The sequence below is a fragment of the Protopterus annectens genome, chromosome 7.part1, assembly GCF_019279795.1.
Source record: "Protopterus annectens isolate FY-2018-M chromosome 7.part1, PAN1.0, whole genome shotgun sequence".
NCBI lineage: Eukaryota > Metazoa > Chordata > Ceratodontiformes > Protopteridae > Protopterus > Protopterus annectens.
In genome coordinates, this window is record NC_056740.1 from 197,186,006 (window position 1) to 197,207,492 (window position 21,487).

At 37.7% G+C, this 21,487-nt stretch overlaps 1 protein-coding gene across 2 annotated transcripts in view; it reads right to left on the reverse strand.

The window, feature by feature from the left end:
• The window catches only part of SRGAP3 (SLIT-ROBO Rho GTPase activating protein 3), a 2,107,662-nt gene that overhangs the window by 347,948 nt on the left and 1,738,227 nt on the right, over positions 1 to 21,487 (reverse strand). For both annotated transcript variants that reach the window (XM_044078646.1, XM_044078643.1), the window contains exon 15: positions 21,024 to 21,158. In XM_044078646.1, the coding sequence (XP_043934581.1) occupies positions 21,024 to 21,158 (135 nt within the window). The remainder of the gene's footprint in view (positions 1 to 21,023; positions 21,159 to 21,487) is intronic.

Here is a 21,487-nt window from a genome sequence, read left to right on the forward strand (position 1 = left end):
AGGTCATAGGTGCATATATGCTGAATTAGTTCTTTTGAATGACTACTCTTTGTGTAGATATAGGTATTTTGTGGGAATTGCAGGAAGCATTTATTGTATACTTTGAGGGTCTCAGTCAGAACTGTATTATGTCTTCTGCCTTTTTTACCATAGAGAGTGAGAGTGTGAGTATGAGTGTGTGTGTGTGAGTGTGCAAGCATTCACGTTTGTGTGTGTCCATACATTTCCAGATTTCTGACTTTGTCTGTGTCTTCACGGACCTTGGATCTCTGCCTCTGTTACAGTCCTACATTTGCACAACTAGGATCTATGTCTGTGCCTGGATTGTCTATCTCCAACTTGGACTAGGGATTGCAGTTTCTGCCCAGAGTGCACATCTCTAACAAAGGATTGCAGTTTCTCCATGGATTGCCTGGAATGCAAACTCCAACTAAGGACTTCAGTTTCTGCAGGGATTGCCCGGATTGTAAACTCCAACTCCGACTAAAATCATTTTCTCACAAATCACTAAGTCTGAATTACAGTCAAGTCAATCAATCAGTCCGAAGAGTTTTGTAGTTCCGATCACACAGAAAATGAGCATTTCTGGTTTATGTCCCATCCTTTTTTTAATCTGTTAATTAGGTAAATCCACTTTAGGGTAACCTAGGAGAAGTGTCTAGTTAAGAGTCACACAGTAAGCATATGGAGGTAAAAAAAACTCAAACTGTACACCCTTCACTTAGGAAACAGATCATTAAGAGCCTAGACCCATAGTACTCTGCACTACCTGTCAAACTTCTGCTAACTTCTTCATTTTTTAGTAAATCCCTAAGAATTACAGACAGTCAATAAAACAGTTATTAAAGTTTCATAGTTATAGTCATTGGATGGTGCAGTGATGCAGCGGTTGCATTGTCACCTCACAGCAAGAGGTTCTCCAGTTTGATTCTCAGCTGGAGTGCCTTCTGTATGGAGTCTGCATGTCCCTCCCTGCATTTGTGTGGGTTTTCTCTGGTTCTCCAGTTTCCTCCCATGTCACAAAGACATGCATCAGGAACGTTTCTCCCCGGGCCTCCGCTGAAAATTGGCTTCGTTCCAAGTCAGACTTTCCTGGTAAACAAATGTTAAATAAATAAATTGTTATTGGAAATGCTTATACAAAACCTGCTGTGATGTTAACTTTTTAAGTGAATTAGTCTGGTACTTATCTGTCTCCAGTATTTGATTTTATCTAAGTTTTATGACGTCTCAATACCTCCATTTTTTAAGGTAAATCACTTAGGGTTACTATCAGTCAATAATGGTGGTCATAATTTCATTGCTCTTATTGTTCTGAAAGTGCACTTCCATGCAACACCTGCTGTTCTGTTAACTTTTAAGTGAATTAGAGATGCCTGGCCTTTAAAGCTCTCAGCTGTTAATGAACTGCTTCCTGTAGACAACTACAGGATTTGAATTATTCCACCTCTACTTCCCTACTGTGTGACTTAGAGCAAGTCATTAAATAGATAGTGCTCCAGAGGTGCCCTTGAAAAAGAGAAATTTGCACAGCGGATTTGCCAGTTTAACAAACAGATAAAATAAAATAATGCTTACAATGTGTCCCTTTATTGGCCTTTGTTTTCCATTATTTTTGTCTTTGTCCAGAATTCTTGATCAAAGACCTGACAGACATTTTGGTCTGTTCCTTGCAAAATCTGTAGACATATGGCAAATTGTTGAGGACTGCATTAAATAAATTATGATAGGCATATGAGCTTCAGAATTTGTATCCTTCAAAAAATGCTAATGCAAAGCTTGTTATTTAAGCAACCTTCTAAGTATATAAGATATATGTTTAAAAATCGTTTCCTGATTTTGGGTCTTTGTCTTTGATTCTTCAGCAAAAAAGTTGACAGGGCAGAAGAGCATTACAATGAGTTGCAAAATATAGTTCTGACAAAGAGCTGAAATCATACCTCTCAGCTGACAAGATTTTTGCAGACTGTCCAGATTTTGCTTCATATTTTTGGTCTTTTCCTCATAAAATATTTTTTGGCCAATCTTTGGCAAATCAATGAGGATTAAAATAGGAAATATTTACAGCTATCTGAGTTTCAGACTTCATACCTTTCAGAAAATTCATGCTAATGCTAAACCTGTTATACTATCAACTTTTTACGTTTGCAAGAGCAATATTAAAAAAAAAAAACTGTCCCTATTTTAGGCCTTTGTGCCTCCATTATTTAAGGCTTTGTCCAGATTTCCTGCAATAACAGGTTGAGAGATATGGCCGAGATACATTTCTGGGCTGTTTATGAATTTAATCAACACAAGAGGTAATGAATTGAATCCAAAAAATGAGTAGCAAGTCCAATGAAAACACCAGGTCCAAAGATAAACACTGGTAATACACAGTTTAAGGATTGAATAACCTTAGATATAATCCCTTAGGTAAAGCTCCAATACTTGTGCAGTAGTAGTACAAGAATATGAAGCACCAGTGTAATAGGTAAATTAATTTTATTCCAGGTACAAACAGCTAGTTAAATGCTTTTGTCTCCTCAGGACTTCATCAGAATCAGTAAAGGCTAAAAAACATGAAGTTTGAGTGTATGCCATACCTCCCTGGACTATATGAAGAGAGACATGATTGAGCTCGCTGAGTATGGGTCCCAGACAGGTATGTTCCTAGCCTTAAGCTGCATTCTACCATCACCCAGAATGGTGCCTCAAAACAAACAGAAAATTATTGACTTTAACAATTGACTTAGTCCTTGGTGTCATTCCAAGGGGATCCAGTACCTGACAGCCTGGGATGACATGATTGATAAACTACGATGCTTTGCCAGAGATGGTCTGCATTTGTTTCCCTTGGGCTTCAGGGTCCTGGCAAAGGCTCTTGCCTCCCCAATAGTGCCTTTTGAAGGCAATGCCATGAGGTCAAAACTACCAACATGAAAATTTCAACCAAAACATAAATTAAAGGTCGTGCTGCTAAATGCTAGGAATCTAAATATGAAACTGCACTCATTGCAAGCATTCTTAACCCTGGAAGAAGCTGACATTTATGCAGTCACAGAAACCTGGTACAAAGCTGCAGACAGCACCCCAGCTATACCAGGTTACTCATCCTATCATTCATTCAGACCCCAAACCATAGACAGCAAAACAAAAGGAGATGGAGTTGCAATATATACATATATATATATATATATATATATATATATATATATATATATATATATATATATATATATATATATATATATACGGCATACATACCTCCAGGCTGGTCAAACAGTATGATGCACAGGAAACACTTCAGGTGCAGTTAAAAATTGACAAGACCCCTATTCAAATCATAGCTAGCTATAGGCCTCCAGCTCTGACTCAAGATGCCCACGCCACCTATCTGGACCCCTTCGAATCTATCAAGATTCAACCCTTTACCCTGAACCTGGGTAAATTTGACTATCCAACCATAGACTGAAAGAAATACTCATGCCAAAACACAAAAGCCCAGAGATTCCTTGATGTCATCAAGACAAATGCCTTGGACCAGTTGGTTGACACCCCCACAAAAAGATAAAATATCTTGGACTTTGTATTAACCAACATGAGTAACCACTGCAGCATCCCTACAGTGTCATCATCCCTGGTAAAATCTGACCACAAAGCCGTCACTTTAGAAGTCACCATCCCCCCCCCCCCCCCCACTAGGGCAAACAAAAAAACTTCTTCAAGACTTATTACAACCTCCTGAGGGAAGGTATAAACAGGTTCACAGCCCCCTCCCCCTCCACAGGAACTGGCACATATGTCCAAACCTACACCAAAGTACTATATGAGCATTTATGTAGCTGCATGGAATCAGGAATACCAGACAGGACAAAATCATCCTCCTCAAGAAAAGTAAACCTGTCTGGTGGACATCTACAATAAATAAACTCTGTAATAAAAAAGGAAAAAAAATTGCTGTACAGGACCAAGAAGGAGCAGGTGCCTAATTGGAAGCAATCTCTCCTTAGCCTGAACAAGCAAATAAGAACACTAGTAAAATCCTCCAAAGCAAACTTTGAGTCCAAACTGGCCACGTCTACTAAAAACAATCATAAGGCCTTCTTCACATATGTCTGCAATCTCAAGGGAAGCACCCAGATCTGCTCAGAACAGGTGGTCAAGGACACCCCATACACAAATGCTGTAGCTATAGCCAACCTGATGGCAGACAGGTTCAGTGAAAACTTTACTCCTCTGTCCCTCCCATCAGTAAAACAGGACATCCCCAGTACCTGACCCCTCCCCTTATCTCTATGGAGTAAGTCATCACTGCCTTCTCAAAGGCAAAAAATACAGCCTCCATGGGAACCAATAACATCCCAAGATGCAACCTACATGAACTCAGGCAGGAACGTGCAGCACCATTAGGCACCCTATCCAACCAAAGCTTGAGTACCAGCTTCATCCCAGTTGAGTGGAGGACAGCTACTGTCATCCCTTTACACATAGGTGGAGCGTCCACCGATCCAGGAAATTATAGACCCATCAGCCTAACTAGCCTGATCTGCAAGGCCATAGAGTGGATTAACATGGACCTTATTAACAAGGTCATTGGCAACCTCCAGACACTTGATCTCATACTGTTTGGTTTTTGTCAAGGGGAGGTCATGCCTATTAAATGTAGTCGACTTCTTTGAGACAGTCACCAAGGCCAGAGACGAGGGGAAGATGGTGCACACTGCCTACCTTGACCTGGCCAAAGCCTTTGATACTATTTCCCACTCAGGTATAATAGATAAACTCTCTTAACTAGGCATCAATCCATATGTTACCAGATGGATAGCAAACTGGCTCACTGATAGAGCCCACCTAGTCAAAATAAGGGAAGCCACCTCAATTAGTAGACCCGTAACAATTCAGTGTACCCCAGGGATCGGTCTTGGGGCCTCTGCTGTTTGGGATATACTTCTCTGAGGTGCAGGCTAAATCTCGTGGGCTGTGGTTGACCAAGTCTGCAGATAACTGCAAGCTGGGTGCTGTCATCAATTCCCCTAGTGATGTGGCCATCCTCCAAGAGGGTCTCACCCAAACAAATGACTGGTGCCAGAAACATGGCCTCAAACTGAATGCCAAAAAATGCATCATCATCCCTTTTGGGGACAGTGATTTCCCCATAAATTACCACATCGATACTAAGCACATAATCAGTCATGCGGGACTTGGGCACCCAGGTTGATAGCAAACTGACTTTTGACCACTATATTGCCTCCATTGTACGGAAAGATTTCTACATGGCCCACCTCATTAGTACGGGTATCTGATCCAGGGACAAGGTGGTCATAACATCCCTGTATTTTTCCCTTATAAGACACATGATTGAGTACAATCCCCCTTTTGGCATGTACCTCACAAAGCACATGCAGCAGCTGGAGAGACCACAGAGGTTCCTCACCCGGATAATCCAGGGCCGCAAACATCTACCTTATACAAATAGGCTAAAAGCCTTGTCCCTCTACTCAGTCTCCTACAGACTCCTCAGAGGTGACCTCTGTCTGGCATACAAAGCAATCTCAGACCCTGCCCTGATGGGATTGCTGCATAGCTGCATGTCAAGCTCCACTCAAGTAACCCGCACACTCGACCTCAACTTACTCTGTGACATTACTAGGACTTGTTGGCAGGACAGATTTGTGTTCCAGAGACTCCTCCTTTTGTGGAATAGACTCCCTCTCCACATAAAGCAGAGTACCTCATAAAACCTTTTTAAGTGCAACCTGGATAACTGGATGGGAAACAGAAAATACACCTTGGGATTCCACCTGTGTCCCTGCTGGACGTGGCATATGGTGCTGACTTACTGGAACATGGGCTAAATTCTTGGCTAGGCTTGTAAGGGCCTCAGAGCCAATACCCTAGTAACTTCCTATGATCCTATGCAGTTGACTGAACAAACACTAATGGTTATCAGTAAATAAGTTGATGAGATAATTAATAACAAATCCAAAACTGTTGTGGATAATTCCAGTGCCTAAAACAATCAAGTAAGAGCTTAAAAAACTAAGAACAGACATCTTGTTGGTGTGGGGTAAACAACAAATGAAAAAAAAATTCTAAAAATAAGTAAACTGTTAAAAATGCATGAAACTGTTTGAAAATACAAAGCATTATGCTTAAACTAGTCCAACTGAAGTAACGTTGTTAAAAAGGGAAAAAGAGATAATACTGTCCATCATTCCCACATTACAAAAACTGCCAAAGCAAGTCTCTGCTTTCAACCCTGCCCCCCCCCCCCCAGTTCCTTAAAAGGAACAACTTCCAAAATCCCAAACAAGAATTTATTGAAGCCAAGACACATTACACATTTGCCTTCTATATTCCTCCATTCTTCACACAGCTGCTAATTAGTACTTTTTGGTATGCTACTTGACTATGAACCCCAGCATGTCTCTTGTAGTTTAATGGGTTGCCAGATGCATTTTCATTAAATGTGAGTTTCAAGGGAAGAGAAGTTTAGTGTTTATCATGCTAAGTCTGTTTACAATGCGACAGTGCTTTGTTTTGTTTAGAAAATAGATGTCAAGTGTTTTTGAGGTAAAATCTGAAATAAAAGTTTTAAATGAAATCAATATATTTGAGGTAATTATGAAAGTAAAGAAGAAAATAGTAGGTACATCAGCAGATTGTAAGTGTTTTATGGGAATTAGAGAGATAGCCAAGTAATGGGATACTGGTATAGGTGGCAGGTGCCAAGTTCATTACACTGCAAAGATTCCCATGTGACCATGATCTGGCTCTGTTGATGATGGAGGTATATGCTGCAACAATATGGTATTATCAGCCATTCATGTAGTTTAGACCTGTAGTGAGTGATATCGCCTGTTCCTTATGACAGAGAAGACATAAGGAAGTCAGAAATAAGATTTAGGTGTTCTGCACACATGTAAGACCTCTTCCCCCTTCAAAAATAGTATGTTGTATGCAAGAATATTTCTGATTTTTGTATGACTTGAGGATCGTTGAACAAAAGCTGCTGCAATGTCTATATTGTCTTTAATTGTTTGCTTTTTCATTGCTCTAAAGAGTGAATTATTTCGTCAATAGGCCTGGATTGTGTATTCTAATCTAAACATGAAGCATTTAAGTAATATATTTTTTGCAGTACCTTCTTTACAACCTCCAGCAACTGTGAAGTGGTTTACATTTCTCAGATCAGTATAGCCTGCATTATTTGTAGTGAAGATCAGAGGCATCTGATCTCCAGCATCCATTATGCAGTCACTGTTAAATATTATTACAATACAGTCTTGTCTATAAGATCAGATTATACAGAATTTCTGTGTTTAGTTAAAACCTGTCAGTCTGTCTGTCACATAAATATATAGTGTTTTGGGGAAACTGGAAACTTATGCCAGGCTCCTTAATGGTCTCCTGGACTGCATGCCTACCAGTAATGAACCTGTGGTAATGTTTTGTTAGTTATTCCCTACTGCATATTTGATCTAGTTCAGGAAAACTTATGGCAATTTGATCAGAGCACTATTTGTTAATGCAACATAGGCCATTTATTCTTCAAGAAAGCGGGCAGTGGATTTTCAGATAAAGCACTGAAATGCAAAGTTGTTTGGCATCAGTAACATCCGCATTAGCAATATCTTTACTGTTGAATTATTTCCCTGACTTTTTCTTCTGCAGAGATTGTGCATATTGACTCAACATATGTGATCGGGTGGTTAATATTTCTTATGGTCTCATCATAAAAGCTCTTCTATTTAAACTGCTACACATAGCTACATTTTATGGAGTGATGCTAATGATCTTTATATAGTTTCATGTAGGTCATCCAAATGTACTAATAAAGAACTTGTAATGTATTTCTTCCTAACAATAAGGGGTGTACACAGTCAACTTAATCATGGCAGGCTATTACTAAAAGAATTCCTCTCTAACTCCTGGCTATGTTCCAATTCCACATTCGGAAGCGTAACACTAACTACTCCCGTCTGATTTAATTTGCATCTTGCATCCAAAAATAAACTGTTTGCCTGTAACATGCTACATGTAAATCTGACCTCTCTATAACACCATTTATGACATCTGCATTTGGAATAATTTGCATTTATATGTTTATTTTTGCCATATTTTTCTCTAGTAACATGCATATTTACACCTCCATGTCATGTAGTTCTATCAGTATGTAAATTTATCTGTGGAACTTTTCTCCCTGGGAATCCATTGAAAACAGGCATCTCTACCTAGCAGGACTTTCTCAGTACACAAATGTTAAAAAAAAAATAAATAAATAAAATAAATAAATAAATAAAGACACAAAGTGGCTATAACTGCTGATGGAAGTGGTGGGAGCTGTTTATGGATGAAAGTACCTTATGCTATTCTCTGTTTATTTTTAAGTAACTTTTAATCTGGCTTTGCAGGACTAGAGTGCAAGTTTCTGTGAATTAAGTCAGAATACTTTACTATGGCTATTATGTGTTTGTGTGAAAAAACTGAAATATGTTACATTCGTCATTATTATTAATCGTTGACAAAACATATGAGAAGGATGCAGTCCACAATGCATTTATAATCACTGGATTTGGGGGATATTTCTGGAGAAAAATGACTGCCCATACTGAGCTGATAAAGTTAAACAGTTGTTAGTCTGCCTATGGGACTACTGTGTTACAGCTTTCCTCTCTTCAAACAAAAAACATATTTTAGCTGAACAAGAACTTCAGGCTAGTGCTACTACAATGGTGTAGAATGATAAAGAACTGACTAAGGCTCAAGTGACCCCAGTTTGATTAGCTATCAGATGACTGATGGAACAGCAGGAAGAGACAGGCGTACCCATCCTAAGTGGTAGATCATTTGTTGATGATACTCCCCAATGGGAGGCTTGGTCCAAAGAGAGGAGATGCCCTTGTGCATAATCAATGAGCAGGCCAGGCAGGGGAAGGGAGTATGTAGGGCATAAAAAAGAACCTCCCCCAGACATATACAAAGATGGCAGTGAACACAGCATACCCTTAGAATCCATGACTGTCCTCAGCAATACTGGTGTGATCATGGGGCACTAAGCAGCTGGACTGACCATATGATGTTAAAAAAGAAAAAAGAAAGAACTTCAGGCTAGTTTCCTAAAACTAGTTAAAGAAGTCATGTAATAATAAACATCTTGATAGGGGCAATCTGTAAGATACTGAAGACACAGGCACAAATGCATGCCATTCTCTTGCCCCTAGGGAGCCATATATTAGATAAAATTGGGTTATATTGGTTAGGCTTGTAAGGGCTCTTAAGTTGTTAGCCTAGCAATATCCTATGAACCTATAAAGACATCAAAAAAGTAACCACGTTTTATTCTACTCCAGCTTTTATAAAATACTCACTTCTCAAGTCTTTAAATCAAAATGGCAGCTAATAATATAATACTGCATAATAAAATCAAATATTTAGGAGTCATGTTTGACAGCATTCTCACATTGGAAGAGCAACTACTTGCTATAGTCAAAAAAGTAGCATAACCCTTGGTGCATTATACGGGATGCAATGTTACCTTACACCAAAAGCCAAAATATATGGTTAATGCCTTAGTAAAGTTTAAACTGTTTTACATCTCTGTAATCTACATCAAAAGCTCAGCCTTCCTGTTTTCTAAATTAAAACAGATAAACAATAAGTTTGAAAGATGAATTATTGGTTCTACACAAAATACTCAAACTTGACCCTTTTCCAAAACCTGTCTTCACCTTCATTTAGAAACAAATTAGACTAAGTTCAATTTTGTGGTGTCCTGAACAGTTGGTTAAGATATCTCACTATTTGTTCAGTTCTGTGGTGTCCTGAACAGTTGGTTAAGATATCTCACTATTTGTTCAGTTCTGTGGTGTCCTGAACAGTTGATTAAGATATCTCACTATTTGTTCAGTTCTGTGGTGTCCTGAACAGTTGGTTAAGATATCTCACTCTCTGTTCAGTTCTGTGGTGTCCTGAACAGTTGGTTATGATATCTCACTATTTGTTCAGTCTTGTGGTGTCCTGAACAGTTGATTAAGATATCTCACTATTTGTTCAGTTCTGTGGTGTCCTGAACAGTTGGTTAAGATATCTCACTCTCTGTTCAGTTCTGTGGTGTCCTGAACAGTTGATTAAGATATCTCACTATTTGTTCAGTCTTGTGGTGTCCTGAACAGTTGGTTAAGATATCTCACTCTCTGTTCAGTTCTGTGGTGTCCTGAACAGTTAGTTAAGATATCTCACTCTCTGTTCAGTTCTGTGGTGTCCTGAACAGTTAGTTAAGATATCTCACTATTTGTTCAGTTCTGTGGTGTCCTGAACAGTTGGTTAAGATATCTCACTCTCTGTTCAGTTCTGTGGAGTCCTGAACAGTTGATTAAGATATCTCACTATTTGTTCAGTTCTGTGGTGTCCTGAACAGTTGGTTAAGATATCTCACTATTTGTTCAGTTCTGTGGTGTCCTGAACAGTTGGTTAAGATATCTCACTATTTGTTCAGTTCTGTGGTGTCCTGAACAGTTGATTAAGATATCTCACTATTTGTTCAGTTCTGTGGTGTCCTGAACAGTTGGTTAAGATATCTCACTATTTAGCTTATCAGATATCTTACTAGACAGCTTATCAATCCCTTCCACCTGACACCTACTTTACAGTCACTAGTCTACTTATCAAAGCATCTAGAACTAGCCACTCCTACTTCAATGTACTTTTCAAAAAACACACTAGCCATATCTGGAACAAAATCTCAGCAGAAACTGCAAGCCCTACTTTACTGTCAGTGTACTTCTCAAAGCCAGATTAAAAGTTACTTAAAAATAAACAGAGAATAGCATAAGGTACTTTCATCCCATCTTACTTTCTTATACTGTGTGTATTCATTTATCAACACAGGAGTTTGATACCTCTGTATTTCTCACAGTTGCAAATGTCCCCTTTTGTTCTTGTATGCAGGCACTAGCATACTTACTCCATAGTCATCTGGGATATGATTTTCTCTCCATAGCACAATAAGTACAGTCAGAAGCCACTGCTGTCCTAATGCAACCAATATCTTGTGAGTGTGAGGGTGAATGCATGTGCATATGTGTGCTATGGAAGACCAATTGCTGCTGGGCTAGCCATCTGATGGTGTCAACACTTGGCTCTTGATGGTGCTCATTCCTGATGTAACACTCAACCCTATGTGCAAAAAGTGGGAAAAATTGAATTATGGATGGATGGATCTTGATCATACCTGCCATGACTCTATCTAAGCCTGCTTCTTTCCATGACTTCATTCATCTTCTTTGTAATTCTATAGAGGGTTCTTCTTCCTCTTTCACTGTAGGCTGTGAATGGGACAACAGCTTCTGTGGGGGTTGTTTATACAGAAGCTTCTTGAAATACTCTTTCCATCTGCCTTTTGTGTTATCTGGACTGGTGAACAGATTGTTGCGGGTATCTCTAATGAATGGCGTCTGATAACTGTCTTCTTTAGCTTTCTGTTTTTGCTTTGCAACCAGATGGAAATTCTTTCTGCCATCTGCTCCGTCACTTTCTAAAAGCTGTCAGGAGTTTCTCTGATGCCTTGCTCTTTGCCATTGTGACTAATCTTTTAGATTCTTGGTTATCCAGCAAGTACTTCCTCTTAGAATGGTCCATCTTTTCTATTTTCCATTTCTTTCTGCTCTCCTTTCTTTTGAAAACTTTCTGGACTTCTTCATTCCATCACCAGCTTTCCTGGTATGGTTTATTTACACACTGCACTCAGCCACATATCTATCCCATAGCCTTCACAGACACTGTTTTGAGGCACTACCATTCTTCTTTGTCTCCACCTATTTCCTCTTCTTCCTGAAGTGCAAGAGCCTTGAGCATTTCCTTGAACTTCTGTGTCTTGCCCCAGTCAACTTTTATGTCTTTAGCCTAAACTCTGTTGACCTCAGAGCCTTTTCTGATGACTGCTTGCAGCTGATTGTGGTCACCAATGGCTTATATTGGAGGACGACAGTTTTGTGGGAATGACTTTGCAACTTTGATCTTATCTCAGTTCCCTTTCCTTATCAGGAGAATGTCTGCATGAGCTGCATGCTGACCACTCTTGTATGTGAGCCTGTGACTGTTTCTCTTGGTAAGCGATGTGCTCAAACACCACTAATCCATTTGCCACACAAAAGTATAGAATGATCACTTTTTCCTTATTCTTGCTGACCCACCCATTGGATTCAGGCCATCCTTGTATCCTGTTCTGACTGTATCAGGTGGGCATTTAGGTCTCCCATTATCAAACCAAACTCATTTTGTCTCACTTTATCTAGGAAGTCCTGCAACTGCTTCCTGAATGTCCACTTTTTCTTGCCATCACAGCACTGCTGTGCTCTCAGGCTGAGATTATGGAGACTGCCTTTTTTTTACAGTGGAGTCTAATTGCCATTAGTCTGTCAATAATTCAGATATCTCGCACTGCCGTTAGGAAACTCTCCTTTACCACAGGTCACACACCATTTTTAGTCCATCTTCCCAAGCCAAAAACTTCTGCATGCTGTCCTTCTACCTTGCCTCTTGGATACACAGAATATCCAGTTTCCTTGTCACCATGTCTTCCACTTCCAAGCTGTATCCTGTCAGTGCACCATGTCTATGCTGTTGTACATTACTCCATTCATATTTGGTTGACTCTGTTGTCATACCACACAAGCTCACTGGGGGGGGGGGCAGGACTTCAACCCATTGTCCTCTATTCTTGATGAGAAAACACCCAGCATGTTTTTGGGAGATAGAAGGAACTTCACACAAAAATGGGGAGAATATCCAAACAGCACACATACAGTGATTACAGGTCAAGAATGAACTCTACAACTTGTATCTGTGAGGCAGACGCTTCATTGTGTAAACAGAATATATCACCATTTCTGGTATACTGCTACTTTCGCTTTTTAAGTTCTTCAAGTCTTTTGGGTTTCTAATATGATGACAGATATGGACCCCATTCCTAAGTCAAAGTATGATTAAAGTTCATGAAATTAGTATTGCTTCAATCTTTGATGTTAGCCAGAAGTGCTCTTTGTAGCACCCACAATGTTCCCAGTAATGACTCCTTCTGCAATTTGTATGGAGTTACATGTATCGGTAACATATTTAAGTAAGATTGTAAATTCTTTTTTATAAGACCCATTGCTCCTACTACTACTGGAGCTGTGTAGGTATCCTTCTTCCACATTGCCTCATTTCTGACTACAAAACCTGGTATTTTATGACTTTGTGTTTCTATGTACGTAAGATGCTGTAGTCATTAGGTGTAGCAATTTCAATAACCAATGCTACTTTTGTCTTCTTTTCATGGACTACTATATCTGCTTTTCTCACATCTATTTTTTTGAACTTTTGGTAATGGGTGAGCCCATGTGATATAAACTTCACCATTTTCTATGATGCTTTGGGGCTCATGTTTCCAGTGGGTTTTTTTCAGCTAACTCCAAATTATAATGTTTGCACAATCCCCAATGCAACTTTCTTGCCACATTATTATGTCTTTCAGTATACAGTCCTTCTGTCATTAGTATATCACAAACAGCAATGAGCTGTGCGACTGAATCCAGTTTTGTTTTACAAAAACTACATTTGTCTGTTTCTCCCACATGTTCAATAGACTTTATAAACCAGTGTGTACATAGTCCACTATCTTAGGCCACCAATATTAACCTTTCAAATTTTGGTTTAAGTTCACCTGTCCTTAACCATTTCTGCATTTGATCCTGATCAAAATGAGGTTGTTCCAAGAGTTTTCTATACCAACTATATTTATGCATTTTCCACATTTCTTGCCTTCTCATCTGATCTTTCACCTTATATTCTTTCTTTCTTTTGTTTTTTGGCACATTCACTTGACGCCTGATTTTTATGTATTTCTGGTTTGATTTCCATTCCTGCTGGATGCCGATATGCTTCTGCTAAATTAAGCAGGGAGGTCACCTTAGACTTATCCTCCTCATGTTTCAAAACGTTCACTACATTTGGGTCTTGTGAGATCAGCAGACATGTATGCAGTCCCACAACTGCAGATCTATATATGTAATGAATTTTGAGGAGGCCCATACCTCCTTAAGAACAGGGAATATATAATCTTAGTATGCACTGATTTTTATAAATCATTTGATAATCATGAAGCATCCTTCTTGTTTTCCTGTTTAACCTATCCAACACCTTTTCAGGCCAGTCAATCACTCCTAAACTCTAAGTTAGGACAGGAAGATCAAATTGTTTTATAGCTTGGACTTTGTTCCTACAAATCAATGCTGTTTTCAGTACTAATTTAAGTCTTCTAAAATATTCCTTACTAAGTTTTATTCTTATTTGTTCATGTTTTATAGTTTATTCTTCATCGATTCCCAAATATTAATACATTCTCTCTTGTTCAAGTTTTTTATAACACATTCCTGTCCCAAACCAATGTTTTCTTGGTGCTGCAGTTTTCTTGCTTTAAAGGTTGTTTTTGCACATTTATCAAGACCAAATGACATTCTTATATCATCTGAAAAAGTTTTGACTACTTGCAGTTGTGCTTTCAGTTCCTCATCTGATGAACTACACAGTTTTAAATCACCTCAAAAAGAAGATGAGAAGTCTTTACACTTTATTGTTTTCTGGGGGCCAAATTGTAAACAACTTAATGGGTTAAGACAAAAGAGCAGTGGTGACAGCGAGTCACCCTGGAATATCCCCCTTTGAATTTTTATCCCTGGAATAATAATTTGTCCTTTATTATGGCTTAACTGCAAAGTGGTTTACCACTGTTTCATGGTCGCTATAATGTAATCGATCAATGTGGGGTGTATCGTATACATTTTTATGCACTCTTTTTATCCATGAATATGGGGTACTGTCAAATGCTTTTTTGTAGTCTATCCATGCCATATTTAGGTTCTTCCCCTTTTTACTGTTCTCCATTATGACTTTATTTAACAACAAATGATCCTTTGTTCCATATGACTTTCTTTTATTACCCTTTTGTTCTATCACCATGATTGAGTTTTCTTCCAAATGATTACAAACTCTGTTGTCAGCAGTTCGAATGTATAGTCTATATGTTGTTGGAAGGCAAGTTGTTGGTCTATAGTTTTTAGGACAGCTTACAGGTTCACTCTTAAGAAGGAGTATTGTTTTTCCTGTTGTACACCAGGCTGGTGTTTGTTCAGGGTGCGCATATAAATAGTTCTTATTCATGGTTAAATCTTCACGTAAAGATGTTAACACTTTTAGCCAGAAGTTATGTACTGCATCTGGGCCTGGGATTTTCCAATTAGGAGCTTTTGTTAACTTTATTTCAATCTCTTTGGTCGTTACTTCATCCCATTTCATATCCTGTACATTTGAACTTCTTATTCTTTCTTTTACTGATTCTATCCATTTACCATCTTTATTTTCCATAAGATCGTCATAGATACTTCTTCAAAATATACCTATTTCTTCTTTTTTTGGTGGTGTTTCAATTCCTTTTGTACTGTTTCCCAATTCTCTATAAAATTTTTTTGGGTCATCAATAAATTGCTTACTTTGTACTTTTCCTTTATATTTATCTGTATATCTTCTCAGTTCTTCTGCCTGTACTGATATTTTTAGTTTATTATTTGTGATAGTGCATGATAGATCCTGATCTGTTCTGATACTGTGCACTGCTTTTATCATTTCTATCTTCCTGAGTAATTTTGTTGATCTGTTCCCTCTTCCATACTCTTCTAACAGTGACACTTCTTGTCTTAATTGCTTTATAGTTTTCTCTATGTGATACTTCAATGATGGCATTCGATTTCTCCCCTTCCTTTCCCTTACTACCCTGTGTTTTTGTGGTAAGACTTTATCTATTATTAATTTAGCTGCACAGTAATATATCCTGTTAACTTCTGTTACATCACACGCATCTCCATGGACAGTCCTAATTACTGTGTTTATTTGTTTTACCAAACTTCTAACTTTTTTGGGTTTTATTGACTTTGTGTAGTCTATTTCTTTCATTTATCTTAATATGTCTATTTTTATTAAGTCAAGCAACTCTTCTCTTAGATCATTTTCTTCTAAACTGATGGTATATTCTTTCTTTTCCATTTCCTGTGGACATTCTATAGAAAGTTCCAGAGCATCTTCCTGTGTCACATTCTCATCAGTTTAATCTTGTGCCATCCTTTGTTTTTTCAAATGGGAACTCACTGGCCTATCACTTCACAACACTAACTACATCAGAGTGGTCAGTTTCCTGTTCCTCCCTTGCTGCACAGCTCCAACTGAATGTTTATACTGGTTTCCTATGGAAGGCTCCAAAGTGTCTTCATATGGCAACTGATCAGATGTTTTTCGCTCCACTGGTTTCTCCTTAATTTGGGTATCCATTGCTCTATCCTGATGTGGTGTTTTCTGAGTTAGATTTTCTACACTAAATCCTTCACTTCACAGGTAATCTGTAACCTCAGTTTCTATTTAACTTCTCCTTATTAATCCTCTTTTCTACTTTTCCTCTTTGTTTTCTTATTTTTTTGTATTGTAAAATGTTTCATGTCCAGATGTCTTTGCCTGTATTTCTCTTCAAATATCTTTGGTGTTGCTCTTTTGGATGGATTAGTTTTGCTTTCTACTTTGCATAAATATTACACCATATTAAATCTCTTTTTCTTTCCCATGTCCATATTTCTTATTCAGATGTCTCCTGATCCTTCTGTTTCTCCTTATTTTGGGGACTCATTGTATCATCATGCTGTGATGTAACCTGCATTAGGCTTTCTACACTAAATCATTCACTTCGCAAGTATTCCATAACTTCAATTTCTATTATTTTTTTAACTTCTGCTTTACTAATCATCTGTTCTACATTCCCTCTTTGTGAGCTTATTTTTTTCTTTTGAAATTATCCACATCTGGATGCCTTTGCCTGTATTTCTCTTCAAACATCTTTGGGGCTGTCTCTTTTGAGTTGCTTAATTTGGCTTTTTCATTTGCATAAACATTGCACCATATCAGATCTCTCTTTCCCACGTCCATATTTCTTTTTTATACCTTTCAAAAATCTGTAGATTTTATTCTTTATATTTTCACACTTCCTCGGGTGCTTCTTTTTCCAAATGGATCATGGTTTCTTGGTCTACATAATGTTTTTCATAAATCTGTTGTATTAAGGAACAGACATTTTTATTTGAAGCTTTTGACAGTTTTTCCTCTGTTATTTTTTCTTTCCTCTAATTTCTCTCTTATTTTTTTGTACATCTTCTGTCTGGAAATTCTGGGCTTCTTGTATAATAGTAACAATAAATAATTTCTTTATCCTCAACAGTCCACTCTACTTCCTTTTGCAACAGGGGGCCATCCTCCCGCGGGCCTTGCCTAGCCCCATTATAGGAATGTTTCCATGTCTTGAAGATTCTACACTGTCACTTTTTTCCAGTCCTGGCACCAGTGCACCTACCAAGATTGGGCACTTTTTTTATCTTGAGTCTTGTGTACCCAGCTATCTTTTTTATTTTTTAACCTAATTCTGTCCATGATATATGCTATGTAAAATGCAGTCGATATATCAGTGTCATCCTGTTGAGATTTTGTGAAAAACAGGGTCCACCTCATGAAGGCACTCACCAAGACTTGAGGATGAATTCAATTCCAGCACTACTACTCTCATTCACCTGCTGACTTATCATCTCTTCATTTGCACCCATTTACTGCTACTCCTATGTGGCTGACTTTATTATGCATGGGGAATATTATACTAAATTTACAATGTACATGTGTAGTACGTGTATATTACAAGGTAAATGCTACTTTTAAGAGTAGCCTGCTCCACTGGTATAGAGGTAGAAACCATGACTTTGACCCAAGCCATACAAATTCAGCTAGTGGCTTTGGGGCCTATTGGAGATGGTCACAGAGAACAGAAGAATGATGAGGCTTAAGCGAAGAACGTCAAACTCACTTTAATAAAACAACAAAATAAGCAAAGCTTTCGGGCTCAGCCCTTCCTCAGTGCAACATACAAAATAACCATTCTGACATCATTTAAATAATAAAATTAAATCACATGACCACAACTAAATCACATGATTACCACATACATAAAAATAATGTAGAAGTAAACACTTTCAAATCTATCATTTATAAAATTACATATAATGTATAAGAACTTATTTATATTGCATCTGTTTTTTCACCAGCACTGGTTTTAAACTTACAGCAGTATTAATTCCAGGAAATTTATCTGCAGCTATCAGTAAAACAGAATTGAACCAGGTGAGTAGTAGCATTTATAAGAAACCAACCAGACAAAATGCTTTGCTACACAAAAATAGCATGCATCTAAGCCACATACCTAGAAACGTGTTGAAAGGGCAAGTTTATAGGGTGCTGAGACTCCATAACAATGATGTAGAAGCTTGTGCAGCACTTGAAGTCCTTCGGCATGAATTTTTAGATAGAGGCTATTCCAAGTAAGAGATCACCACAACTAAAGATAATGCATAGACTCAAAGAGGTGGTAGATGCAAGCCATATTTGAGTAATATATCTCATGAATTTGAGCCTGGCCCTTTAATGTATGATTTTGGAATTGCTTTTCAATTTTCCAGTGACATTAATGACATATATCCATTATTAAGAAACATTGGAGCATCCTACAAGTAATACCAGGTCTTTTAGATAAAGTTGGCAATGCTCCCCGTTTTTCCTTTAGAAATAACATGTCCTTGAAACAGCATCTTTGCAATAGGACTGGTGCCAGCAAACCACCTGCTTCCATACGCACTGGTACTTTTCCCTGCAGGCGTTGCTCTGCATGCCCATATATTTACACTAATACAACATATACACACCCCACACAACATTTTAATATTAGAAGTACTTGTTATGTTGATTGCCACACGAAAAATGTAGTTTACTTTTGTTTTTGCCAGGTGTGTCATTCATTCTATGTGGGGAAAACCAATAGAATGTTAAAGGATCAGATTTTAGAGCACAAGAGGGACATTAATAACCAGAAAGAAAGTAGTGCCTTGGCTAACCATGTAAAACAGACAGATCATACTCATATATTTAAATTTCTAGCTATTCAAGTACTGCACCCTAGCATTCGTGGGGGTGACATAGAAAATCATACTGAGGTTGCAGAGCAAAAATGGATCTTTTGAATGCTGAGAAATTTGCAGGTTTGAATGGTATGAGATCCCTAAAACCTTTTTTAAAGTCACATCGCCTCAAATATTAGACTTTTAAATATTATAGCATATTAAATTATATTTGTTTTTACTTATTTATTAATATATGTGTTTTACATTGAATTTTTTACTATGTTTCTGATATTGTTTCTTTAAATTTGTAATTGCTTTGTATTAGAGCACATCAGCTGTTTGATTCTTAGAATATTCAAATCAGAGTTTTATCTAGTTTTACTGCCTGAGGAAGCGATTGTGAAAATCGTGAAAGCGCTTACGTTTTATTTATTTTTTTCTTGTTAATAAATGCTGTTGGTGTAAGTTTGGTGCTGTTCTTTATTTTATTTCTCATTTTTTCGCACCACTCTGTACCCTGAGCCATTTTTTGTTGTTGTATCTAAGTAAATAATACCTACAAATAAAAATAGTCTCTGATCTGGATAATTTATCCCTCACTATTTTTTGTGTCAATTCTTGACTGAAGAAGTTGATACCTGTGATATGGCTACACGTATAATACATCAAGATGCCAACCAAACCCATGCATATCATGAAGACTTCTGGAGTATTTTTCTTTATTACTGGGAGAATGCTGGGTAACAAGTCTTGAAACATAAAGAGTCATGATTGGGTATCTTGCAATAACCAGAAATTCAACTCAAGAGCAAAGCTTTTGAGGTGAATCTTGGTATCCATGTTGAGAACACATAACCATAATTATTTGACTTGCACAGAACTTTATGTGTTCCATGTACTACCAGTTACAGAAAATACAGTGTAGGAAAATGAAGTATTTTATTAGCACATAAATACACAAACAGATTCAGACACAAAATTGCAAAAGGTACAGCAATGTTGTGAGTTTCCATCTACCCACAACACCAATGCTTCCTGAGAGTATTTTAGAAGCATGGTGTTGATATCAAATGTGGAGTTGAGAATATGATTAATGGCGTGGGAAAGAGGGTATTCACTGTGACATGATGGCATCTCAGAATGATACTTCTACCAAAATGTGCTGCACTGCATATTTGCTGTGATTTAGGATGGACAATCACTGTTAAAATGCTATACAGGCTCATGGCATTCATCACAATTATCAACTTCTTCAGTTAAGAATTAACACAAAAAATAGCGAGGGATAAACTATCCAGATCAGGGACTATTTTTATTTGTAGGTATTATTTACTTAGAAACCTGACAGAATATGTAGATTTGTATTAACATCCATTTTCTAAAATATTTCTATCAGTACAGCACTAGAAGCCTATAGGTGTGGCTTTGGCACCTATGTCTCTGATGCAAATAGGTAACCTGTAAATGGTTCATCTCCCAGGCCCATGCTTACACTTATCAAGAGTATCATAACTTGTCATGGATTTGGGATGCATGGCTAGGCTTAAAAAGGCCCTTGTGGTCATCAGCTTAGTAAACACCTATGAATCTATGAATCTATGAACCTATATAGCATTTTAACAGTGGTTTTCCATCCTAAATCACACCAAATATGCAATGCAGCACATTTTGGTAGACGTATCATTCTGAGATGCCATCATGTCACAGTGAATACCCTCTTTCCCACACCATTAATCATATTCTCAACTCCACTTTTGATACCAAGCCAACACCATGCTTCTAAAATACTCTCAGGAAGCATTAACTATGGTGGTGAGAGGAAACATTCCCAAAGAAATGCCAAGATTTGCAGGAATCTTCAGTCTCAGTGAAGACCACCTGCATACCACGCCTGAACTCAAAATGACATGTAGTAATCTATCAAGTAACATAAAACATTAGAAGAAAATACAGCTAAAATAATACCTATGTCAAGGTGACAAGACTGTCTGTCTGTTTCAAGGTACTTTGCATAAGAGTACTTACTGACAACGGATATTAAGTCTAGAAACCTTTCCTTAGGAAAGAGAGGGCTTTCCAGGCCCCGAAAGTAGAGCTTCAGAACACCAGCAACAGAATTAATATCATGCTGGTTCTGATCATCAGATAGTGGATCTTCACCTGAAAAAGAAAGAAAGAAAGAAAAAAAAATTTAAGAAGTGTTTTTACCACTATATTTTTACAGGACAACTATTTCAGTTACTTACAGTTTTTCCACTTCCATATAAACATACACATTTTTACCTGTCAGTGCTATTAACTGCCCTCTGTGTCATGCTGCAGAGTGTAATTACACAATGCTTTCATTAAATTTCACAATACTGTAATCAGCAAATAATCATATAATCCTCAGTTGCTTGAATAAGATAATCTTATTTCAAAGGTTGTGGTGACTTTTGAACAGATGTAAGACTTTTCTCCAGTAAACTAATCTAATTAGTATATGAAAT